The 11,732-nt window shown below is 37.9% G+C and overlaps 1 protein-coding gene across 1 annotated transcript; it reads right to left on the bottom strand.

The window, feature by feature from the left end:
- Positions 1 to 8,302: 8,302 nt before the first annotated feature.
- LOC145575106 (uncharacterized) lies at positions 8,303 to 8,917 on the bottom strand. The gene is made up of 2 exons (XM_081633025.1): positions 8,886 to 8,917; positions 8,303 to 8,657 (listed from the first exon to the last, which is right to left on the bottom strand). The coding sequence occupies exons 1-2, from the start codon at positions 8,915 to 8,917 to the stop codon at positions 8,303 to 8,305; spliced, it is 387 nt and encodes a 128-aa protein (XP_081489151.1).
- Between the last annotated feature and the right edge of the window lie 2,815 nt (positions 8,918 to 11,732).

Below are 11,732 nucleotides of genomic sequence, written 5' to 3'. Positions count from 1 at the left end.
CCATTATGATTTTGGCATTTGGCTAATCTAGTGAAATGGGTGTAAAAGCTATTTGGCCCATATTAAAAAATGGTCCATATTTAAACATATCAATTTAAATACAGTCCATACTTAAATACAACCCATATTGAAACAAATGGGTCTAAAATAGGTGTAAAAGCTATTTGGCCCATATTAAAAAAGTTTATATTTAAAAAACATAACAATTTAAATACAGTCCATACTTAAATACAACCCATATTTAAACAAATAGGTCTAAAATGATGAACAATCCATAGTAGTCCAAAATGTTGGGAAATCATTTTTCCCATTACAATGGATATATAAGCCCATTACAATTACACAATAGCCCATTACAATTAAACACCCCATATGGCCACCACATCAGAACTCAAATGAATGGGTTGGAAATGACACATCAATCACACGTTTATATCGTTTCCTTTTCACGACAGTATCTCCATCCTTTGTTGCGCGCTTTCTGTTTCCATTACTTGCTGTAGCAGCCTTGCCTTCGTTACACCTCTTACCGCAATTTTTTTGGCCCTGAATTCATAACCCCAAAATATAAGACAACAAAATCATAACCCCAAATACAGACACATAACACACACTAACATAAACATAATAACAAAAAAATTAACAAAACAATTGACTTGATTCTTGGGAAGCACATTTGGAACTTCATGTCCACGTGAAACAGTTTTGTTGGTAGCACCCGGTTTACATTTAGGCAACTTGAAACCTGTCTCTGCCCACGACTTGTTCCTACTTCCCTTAGGCCGACCCCGTGGCCTCTTCAAAGTCTTTGGATCCTTCACAATATTGGTGTTGTTGGACTGAAAACCTACCTCCATCACCGAAGGGAAATCTAATCCAGCAGCCTCATGCCCTATTACGAAAGCTGATGTAGGAGTACTACCATGTTGTTTCTGTTGACTGTTAGATCCAATTTCAGAAGGTGGAGGTAATTCCGAACAGTCAATTAATTGTCTGTTCCTAAAATTCTCCCTGCTTTCCTTGACATCAATTTTTAACTTAGCTAAATTGTTCATAACAATTTCAACTGTTGCATCATTGGTTGTAGCTGCATCATCAAACACGGCCTCATACTCAGACAACATCAAGTTGAACCTCTTCACTTCAATACTTTTGGTGGGATCATGATATGGCACTACGACCCGGACATGCTTCCTTGGCACGTCTTTCCTCCACCGATCAAGGATGTACTTCTTAGGCAAGTCATTGACGTAATTTTGATCAAGTACACGAATGAAGTGTTTGCAAAGGATGCCAAATGTTTCAAACTTGCAACAGTCACATTTTACTTCTTTTATGACAGAATTAAATGTCACAGAGTACATCATTCTCATCTCCATCAGTTTTTCCTCTCTACAACCTTCCGGAACAATCCAGACCCTATCCTCCATCACATACTCCCAATTAGTTTCATTTAATTGTCGATGAAAGTGATGAACAACGTACAACATGCGTGCGCACTCCTGTTGCACTTCTTGAAATTTTGCATCGGCATAAAGCTTATAGAATAACTTTTCAACCCTGAAACCACTTACTAGCCTCCTCACATACTTCATCCCCTTGTCATCTGCAATTGTTTCATCTTCAACACGCTTCTCCAAAGCTTTGCAATACTGTTGTGGAAATTCAAATAATTTGGTTTTCCTTGTAACAAATCCATCACAAAAACTGTTAATGCTTTCCACCCGTTAGGTAGTCTTCATACCTTCCCAAAAATACTCTTTCATGAAGGCTGGCACCCACATGTGTCTCTCATCATACAACCCCTCCAACCAATCATTTCCCTCAAGGTCATACTCTTTCATTAAAGAACACCAACTACTTTCAAACTCTTCCGCCGTAAAGCTCTCGTATATGACGGCCTTCAAGGGATTTTTGAAGTCGTTGTATCTGCTCAAACATTACAAATATTATGTAAAACCATAACATCATTGGAATAGATCTATATCTATGCTCTATGTTTATTTCTTTTCGATTTTTAGATTTCAAGACATGTTAGATGAAGTTCTAGATTACCCTCAACAAAAAATCTATTTCTTTCTGACCCATATCTAGTGACTATCAGAATATATCTAGTGCCTATCAGAATATATCTAGTGACATAAATTTGTTCCTGAGTCTACTCACTCGAATTTCAGTTGTAAAATGAAACAACACCAATTCAATGAGATGGTGACCCTAGATTTGCAGTATAATAAAAATTCATAAAATAGAAAAGGAAATACAAAAGTAGTCACTATGGTTAGTAGTTCATTAGTTCATTAATATATCAAAAAAATAAACATCTCACACAGCAAGCAATTTGGAAGACAAAAGCTAGCACTTTCATATTCTTCTAGAACATCATTCTAGAACATAAGAGATAACACATAAGCATTCTCAACAAAAAATCAATTTCTTTCTAGTTAATGTATGTGTACTTAAAAAAGACAACTGTCAGATGCATGTTCTTTATTTATGTATTATGACAAGTTCAATTCTATCAAGTTTAATAATGAGCATACAACTATAGCAAACACCTTACAAAAATTAAACTCTAAGTTACAACTATAGCAAAAAATGAACCTAAGAGCTCTCACAACAGACATTACAAACAATAAAGTTACCAGCAGCCATATAAGGATAAGCAATTTATAACTAAACTAATAAACATTAAAACATACACAAACGATGATTAGTGAACAACTTACAACTCAAGCTTCCCAAGTTTCTCTGGCAGTTTCTTCATAATATGCCAAATGCACCATCTGTGCCTAGAACCGGGCATAACTTTAGACATTGCTCTACGCATTGCAGGTGCTTGATCAGTGAGTATTGCCCGGGGAGGTTTGTTGTTCATGGCCAACAACCACTGCTCTAACACCCATATGTAAGTCTCTATGGTTTCATGAGAGACAAGAGCACATCCAAGGAGGATGGATTGGCCGTGATGGTTGACCCCCACAAAATTAGCAAATGGAAACTCGTACTCGTTCGTCAAATACGTTGCATCAAAACACACCGCATCACCAAATTCCTCATAAGAAACATGGCTACGAGCATCAACCCACATAACGTCTTTCAATCGACTCTCTTCATCTAACTAAATAGCATGATAAAAATTTTCGTTGCCCCGTTGCATGTATTCAAAATACCTCATCATGGCGGCAGCATCTCCACCTTGCATTTTAAGCCTCCTGTCCTTGTACGCCTCATGTTGGAGGTCCTTAACACTTGGCATGTTTTCAACACCGCCTTTATCCATAGCTAAGCAACCATGGATCTTTTTAATAGGAACCTCTTCTCCAAAATAATTGACTAACCTCCTCTTCACTGTAGCGGTGTACTTCTTCATACGGTATTCTTTGACTAATTTAGACAAATCAGGGTTCACCTCATGCACATGATACAACTCAACTTTTCTGACCTCCCAAGAACCTTCTGAAGTAACACCAGCATATAACATTGCAAGGCAAAAGCATTTCTTGGACTTCCTTTTCCCACGGGCAAGCTCATCCTCACCAATTACACCATTCACAACACCTCCAGTACCACCCTCACCCATGGCCTTCGCCCGTTTGTTTGCTTCCCTTCTGGCCCTGAGGTTAGGTGGACCCCAACACTCACACCTCCAAGTAAAACAAAGCTTTACATTCTTGTCTTTCTTATACGAAGACCACTGACACCTAGTCACCCCAAAACCTACTTATTCAGCATAATCTTTATAATACATTTCAATATCTTCCCAGTTTTTGAAAATCATACCTACCTTCGGAGGCTCTAACACAAAGACACCCCTATTACTTGAATGTATGGTGTCAATTGTATGAACAGTACCAATGGGTGGTGACATGACAGCAGTGCAAGTTTCTATAGAATCTGGAACCAGTGAGTTTCCACTCTAGGGAGTAATGCATTTATTTTCAACAATCGGAACCAATGGGGATGTACTAGGACTGCTGCAAAAGTCATTTTGCATAAAGGCAATAGAATCACTCAATTCACCATCAATTGCATCCATTTTACCCTACATTCACAAATTGAAAACCATAACTAACCCAGAAACAAAATCAAAACCACACTGCAGCAATTGCAGACCAAATAGCAATTGAATCCAAACAAAGTTAAACTCAAGCACACTAAAATGGAGCGCAAAATCAAACACAAATTCAATGCAAACTCAACTAATTGATACACCAAAATGGAGTGCAGGATCAAACAAAATTTAAATGCAAGCTAAGCTAATTAATACAACCGAAACCAATTCAGACCAAAAATCATAGCGAACTAAAGCAAACTCCAACCAAAAGCAAACCAAACCAAACTCCAGCCGAAATCACCATCAATTCAGCGATTAATCAACCAAAGAACCCCAAAATCAGCAATTTAAAACTTCAATCCAACAATTACACGCATATATGTCCGAAAAAATTATAAAAAAATTAAAATTTTGCGGCTACCAGAGAACATTCAGCAATTACGCACCTTAAACTAAGCCGTGAATAGACAACCAGAGGACATTCGCTGATCATTAAGCTAATTGAAACACCAGAACTATGGCCGTCGTCGACCTACTATGTGTTATGACTGTTATCCACCTTTTTTGTTTTCGTTGTCTTCGTCACTTAACCCTTCAAACGTTCAAAATAACGTCGTTACAAAAATAACTGTGCATTCCCACTTGCCAACTCACCTGGGCTAATTAAAATAACATATTCAATTGCAAAGCAATGCACTTATTTACTCTTAATGGCATTTGAGTTGCATTTGAAGTTACTCATGATGAGTAACCTGGGCTCTCTCCAAAAGTATACATATTCACATAGGATAAATTAGTTAAAATAAATGGAATATTGTAGACACCTAAAAATGTCTCCCCAAAACCAAACCCGATGATGAACAACCTTTCACCGCCACTATTGGTCGGGTTTGGTATTTAATCCCGAGAGTGCTAAAAAAATCGTATTTAATTAAATTCATATTTTTGAACGGTCCATAGATTGGTCTTGATGTTTGGTAATAGCATAGTTTTTATTTCAGTCCAAAGTTATTATTTAATTTTAGCCCAAACCTTTTTATTTTATTGTTTTATTATTTATTTTTGGCCCAAACCTTTTGTTTATTTTTATTTTTTTATTTTCTTTTTTTAGCCCAAATAATAATAAGTCAGAAAAGGCCCGAAATTATCAATCGACACTTAAAATGTCGAATGAAATTAGGGTTAAAAATGTATTTAGACGGAAAAACAGGCTGGAAATTCCCGCGCCACGGCAGGTACCCACCGTGTCACGGGAATCCTTCCCGTTTGACGGTGGTATTTCCCGTGACACGGGAAGTCTTCCGTGACACGGGACATTCCGTGTCTTTTCCGCGTAAACCCTTAACGCGTTTTCTATCCCGTTTTCTGAAAATTTCCCGCGTCACACTAAAAATGTACCGTGACACGGGAAAGTGTGCCGCCTGACAATGGGACTTCCCGTGTCACGGTACAGTTTGCCGTGTCACGGGATACTTTTTTAGGGTTTTTATCATTTTAGGGTTCCGTGTGCTCCCTCAGCACATTTTCCCTATAAATACCCCCTCATTTCTGATGTACGGGGCATCAATTAATTCTCTCGAATTTATTTTTCTATCTTCTATGCTTTAGCCTAAACACTAGCCTCCCCTTTTCACTTCAAAATTCCTTCTTCAAGTACTTAAAGGAGTCCATAATTTACTCGTGGTTCCATCCTTAAGCCAAGGCGTGAAAGGTAGAACTGTTTGAGGGTTTGGCCCTAAATCAAATCTACTTTATTTAATTTAATTTAATCATTGTTTTATTATTTCCTTGAAGTTACTAACTCGTTTATTATTTTGTAGTTGCAAACAAACAGAATCAAAGTAAGAATCATGTTCCTTTTATTTCTATTATTTTTCTAACGGTTTTATGTTGTTGGAATTGTGATTAAATTGTTTCCAATATTAATGGTAATTCTATTATTTTTATTGATCACCATATTGCATGTTTAAAGGGAATATGTAATTGAAAATCACGCCTAATAAGATAATTTGGACAACCGGTTTGGGTTCCTTTTTAATCTTATTAATTAATTCAAGTGATCACAATATTTTAGAATTATGTGTTGCATTAATATTCAACCAATTTAGTTAAATAATAGTTTGGAGTGAATTGGATATTTTGTTTGTATGCCTTTGAGATCACAAGAATGCTTTTCAATATAAGAATCGAGTAGAGGCCAATACGGGCGAATGTGACTCCATGACTCACTTCGTACCATCATCCCCGATCCTCCTTTCGTGGTTCCAAACCATATGGAGTTAGTAATCTCATGGATTATGAATGGGGTGTAACCTTCACGGGTCAATCGTTGTTGCCTTCGTTGTCCCTTTATCGTGGTTGCCTTTTATGATCCGTGAACGGTTTACAAGTTCCTTAAAAACTTGTTGGCGGCTCCCTACTTTCCTTGTCCCTAATCGTATACGACAATTCCCAATTCCTATGAGTGCCAAGCATATTCACACCATGCTTTTACGTAGGCGCACTTCGAGCGACGCCTACAAATATCAGATTTAATTTTAATACTCCATACTATATAAACATCATAAATTTTTTTTAATTTTTTTTTTCCGAGGGGGAGCACACAAATTACTCATTAATCAAAGCATCCATGAGTACAAATGAAGCTACATTAGGGGGAGTACAATTTCCCCAAATCTGCTCTACACCAAATGGAAGTACTCTAGCCAAGTTGTAAGCAACCATGTTTCCATCGTGTTTGACGTGTTGCCATTGAAGACTAGAGAACAGGGAGCTCTAGTACATAGCATCACAAAGAACAAAATCAAGATCAGTATTAAACGCAGCCCCCTGTGACAACTTGTTGATAATCAGCTGCCAGTCTGATTCAATAACCACTCTATCACAGCCATACTTATATTAAGCCCCAGCCTGAGAGCCATAACGATAGCTTTCGCTTAAGCAATTTCAACCTGCCACCATGCCCTTACTCGCCTAGTTGCAGCAAACACCATTTCACACTTCGAATTGCGTGCTACAATGCCTAATCCCACCCAACCCTCTTCTGCCAGGGACGTGTTTGTGTTAATTTTGATAGTTCCAGCAGGGGGGAGAGACCAACTTGCAGGGCTAGGTTGATGAGTGCTAGCAGGGGACTTGTAGATAACATTGGCATATTTGTTCGTTTCCTCAGCTCATCTCAAAAATCGAGTAATGAGAATGTTGTTTGGAGTGCTGGAGTTTTGGAAAACCTTGAGATTACGGTCCTGCCAAATTCCCCACATGAGGTACACTCCACGCACCAACATATCAGCTTGCATTCCCTTCCATTGTTCAATTAAATCGCAAGCTCCCTAAGAGGACTCGTGTTTAACCATTTCACCCCAGTCCAGATCATACAAAAGCTCTCTAACTCGTTCACACTCGAAAAAAGCATCCCTCCAACTTCCAGTCTCTTTATTAAACCGGGGACATAAGTCACAATCAGTGAGATGGTGATACTTAAGAAGTTCTCGCACAAGTAAAGTCTCCTCGCAAAATCTCTATAAGAAATTGCGAGTTTTTGGGAAGACGTTCATTTTCTAGATTTTGACCCAAGCATGATGGAAATAATCCAAATTACATCCCTTACCAATCAAGTAAGCTGAACTTACAGAGTATAAGCCATTTTTGGAGAAAGCCCAAGCAAGTTCATCTCGAGGCAATCTCGATGAACTTAAGGGAATGGCTAGAATACAGCGAGTGTCCCTCTCATTGAACGCATCACGAAGCGAATTATAATTCCACTCCATTTTTTCAAAACAAATCAGATCACTCACCTTAGTCAGCTCATTTGTTGGAGTGCTTGTTGCAAAACGGCCACTATCATCCAAAAGCCAAGGGTTCGACCAAATATTGATGTTACCACCATTGCCTACTCTCCAAAAAACCCCTTCCTTTAGCAGCGATTTCGAACCCCAAATAGTTCTCCATGAGAAGCTCCCACCATAGCCTAGATAAGACTCCAAGAAATCGGAATTTGGGTAGTACTTAGCCTTCATTACTCGGATAAGAAGAGAGTCCGGCTTTGTTGCTAGTCTCCAAGCTTGTCTACCTAGGAGTGCATCATTAAATACTAACAAGTCTCTAAAACCCATCCCCCATGACATTTTAAGGTGCAAAGAGAATCCCAACTCTTCCAGTGAATACGCCTTTTATTCTCACTTTGACCCACCAAAAATTTTCCATGGCCGAATGCATCTTTCTAATTACTTCACAAGGATATTTTTAAACACCTATAAGATAGGTTGGAATGGCTTGAATAACCGATTTTAACAGAATTTCCTTCCCGGCTTGTGATAAGAGTTTTTCTTTCCAACCCTGCAACTTCTTCCATACACGATCAGTAATGGCCTCAAAAACACTTCTCTTCGATCTTCCCAAAATATTCGGAATGCCAAGATATTTATCATGCCGGTCAACTTGCTCCATACTTAGAATAATAAGAATTTCCTCTTTCTGCTCTGCTCGAACCCCTCTACTAAAGGACACTTCCGACTTATCATAATTGATTTTTTGCCCGGATGCTACTTCATACTGGTTGAGAATATCAATAGTTATTTCGCATTCCTTCCAGTTTGCCCTGGTAAAGAGGAGATTGTCGTCTGCAAAAAGAAGATGAGAAATTTTTGGGCCACTCTGACTTGCTTTAGCCCCATGAATTTCCCAACGAAAAAGTGTCAGCCCCAATAATAAATAAATAAGGAGAAAGAGGATCTCCTTGACGTAACCCTCTAGAAGGGGTTACCGAGCCACATACCCCTCCATTAATAATGAAAGAGTATTTAACAGACGAAGCTACTTTCATCACCTATTCACGACCCATCTGCCATCAAACCCCATTTTCAGTAAAAGTTGTCTTAGAAAACCCCACTCTACTCTGTCATAGGCCTTACTCATATCCAATTTCATGGCAATGTGGCCCTTTCAGCCTCGACTCTTCTTTTTCATCGTGTGGAATAATTCCAGAGCAATCAGAGCATTATCAATAATTAGTCTCCCTGGCACAAAAGCACTCTGGTTTTCGGAGATAATGTCAAACAAAATACTTTTCAAGCGAATAACCAGACACTTAGAGATAAGCTTATATAGCACATTACAGAGACTAATAGGGCGGAACTCGACATCCAATTTTGGTTCTTTGACTTTCGGAATAAGAGCAATATTAGTTATATTTAAATTTTCCGGAATAGAACCTCCATTCAAAATATTAGTAACAAAAGTAGCCATATCATCGCCAATAATATGCCAAAAACGTTGATAAAAATTAGCATGCATACCATTTGGGCCAGGCGCCTTGCTAGGATGCATTTGCTTGAGAGCGGTGAACACATCATCTTTGGTATAAGGTCGTGTGAGCTTGCGGTTCATATCACATGTGACTGACTTTTGCACTTTGTCTAGCACTGAGCTGATGTCTTTAGTGGATGGGTTTGCCGAAGTAAATATGCCCCTGAAGTAAGCCCCTATGACCTCCTCGATCTCCTCCTTCTCTTCCTTCCACACTGCATTTTTATCCCATAATATGACTTCTCCGTTGCCTCTGCGAAGCTTTGTGGTGAAAATATTTGGTGTTCTTGTCTCCATCTCGAACCTCAGCCACCTCGATCTCAAGTGCCTATAGGCCTCATATTTGTCATTTAAATGATCGAGAAGACTCTCAAGGTCGGAGCATTCCTTGCAGCTATCATCACTGATGGGACGACCTTGAGCAATTAAGAGAGCGACTTCAATTGCTGCAACATGTTTACCAAGTTTATCAAAGGCCACCTCACTCCATTGCCTCAGTTTAAGGCTCAATGCTACTATCTTATGAGCTGCATTTCCCCTACCCGTACCACTCCAGGCTTCTTTCACAATCTCTTCGCACCTCTCGTCTAATAACTAGCAAGTTTCAAACTTGAACTCTTTTTTTTTTCTTCTTTTTCTTCTTTTTATTAGGAGCATAAGAATTATAAACATCATGATTTAGTAAGAAGCATATCCCATAAAAAAACAATTACGATTCTTACGAAGCATATAATCTAATCAAACGAAGAACAAGCCTAAATTCCTAACACACCCCATACCAATGGAGGATCCAGGGGGTACATAGAGTTACAACTGTACCCCCATTCTCAAAAAAAAAAAAAAAAAAAAACCTGTTAAGAAAAGAGACCCGATTTCTAAAATAGGCGGTCTCTAACATATGAACTGAAATTTTGTCTGACAGTGATAGGCTGACATAAGCTAGAAGAGAGCAGCTAAAACACGTAATTAAAGAGACCAGTTTGTGTAAAAATAGGTCTCTTTAATGTACCAGTTTTTTGCCTTTTTAAAAGGGCAAATACAAGTTTAACTGCCAGATAAACAAATTTTTGTTAATCTGATGACATTTTTGTAAATATATTGAAAAAGCGTGGTCATTTGTTCAGTACTTTTGATGAGCTGTCAGTTTACTGTTGTACTAGGAAAAGTTGCCTATTATAGTGGATTTTGTTTGAAAGTCCCGAGAAGGGCCGATGTTTTACTTCCAGTTAGGCCCTTGAAGGTTTCCTCATAAAATCTGCTTTGCACTCTTTAAGTTCCTAACTATAATTGTTTTATATTCCGCAAAAATTAGGCACTAGGAACTTACTACAATTCACCCCCCTCTTGTAGTATACCATCTGAAATAACAATTGGTATCAGATCCAGTGCTCTTGATAAACCAGGCAACCCCGAGGAGCAAGTTCCAGGCTAGGATGGATACCTACAAGGAATGCAACGAATGGAACTCAACCCTAGTTCCCAATACCACGTGAAAGACCAAAGTTTGCTTGTGAAGAAGAAGTGATTCAAAGAACATTTTTGAGGTAAGTGTCTCATTTTTTAATTCTTGGTTATATGCATGTTATTATGTGTACAAGTTCCTTGCAGTATTTCTAGTTAAATTTTGGATTTTTTTTTTTGATAGTTTTTTAAATCAATTTTGTGTAACCTCAAATCTGATTTATAGTGTGAAAAGTATTTTTTAGATTTACAAATTGATTTATTTTTAAAGAATCAATTTGCTAGAAATAGTTCAAGAAACATATTGTTTAGAATTATGCATATTTAGTCTCTTGGAACCTGAATTACCCCTGAATGGAAACTTAATTCTTTGGGCAAGGTAATGAACGCATATTTTGAATATTTGCCAAAGAATGACCTTATCATATGTCTTTATTATTTTGAATATTTATTATGTAGACACATGATGTTTATTGTTAGTAAAGATAGTTAGTTTAACTGTAGTTGGTTTAATTATGGATTATTGACGTCTATTACTAACATGAAGGCACCCAATATATATTGGGTAACCAAAGCCAACAGACGACTGATTTTGCAGGCTATGTGAGTGGAGACAACTTATTAATAACGATGATCTTTGGTTGTTTGTATATAAGGAATTATGTGCAAGTTCCTCTCACTTGAGAGCCTTTATAAGAGGTTTGTAATAGGTTAAGCGCTGACATGGATAAGTGTGTAAGTCGCCTATACATCTCTCTGTAAATAATGGTCATTTGCTTTTGGTATGTATTAATCCTTCACAAATTCCTATTGAACTTCAACTCCATATTTCTAAGGTGTTATTTGTGAGTCGCCTATACATCTCTCTGTAAATAATGGTCATTTGCTTTTGGTATGTATTAATCCT

The sequence above is a fragment of the Chenopodium album genome, chromosome 2, assembly GCF_948465745.1.
Source record: "Chenopodium album chromosome 2, dcCheAlbu1.1, whole genome shotgun sequence".
NCBI classification, from domain to species: domain Eukaryota; kingdom Viridiplantae; phylum Streptophyta; class Magnoliopsida; order Caryophyllales; family Amaranthaceae; genus Chenopodium; species Chenopodium album.
Note: the sequence above shows the minus strand (reverse complement) of the source record. Positions and strands in the feature narration are given on the sequence as shown.

What these genes read in the sequence shown, in the direction of transcription:
- LOC145575106 (XM_081633025.1), bottom strand. Translation starts at nt 8,917, where the DNA reads ATGGGGTTTGATGGCAGATGGGTCGTGAATAG. An exon ending in GGCAGATGGGTCGTGAATAG is followed by an intron (nt 8,658 to 8,885) that starts GTGATGAAAGTA and finishes CCTCTTTACCAG; the next exon opens with GGCAAACTGGAAGGAATGCG.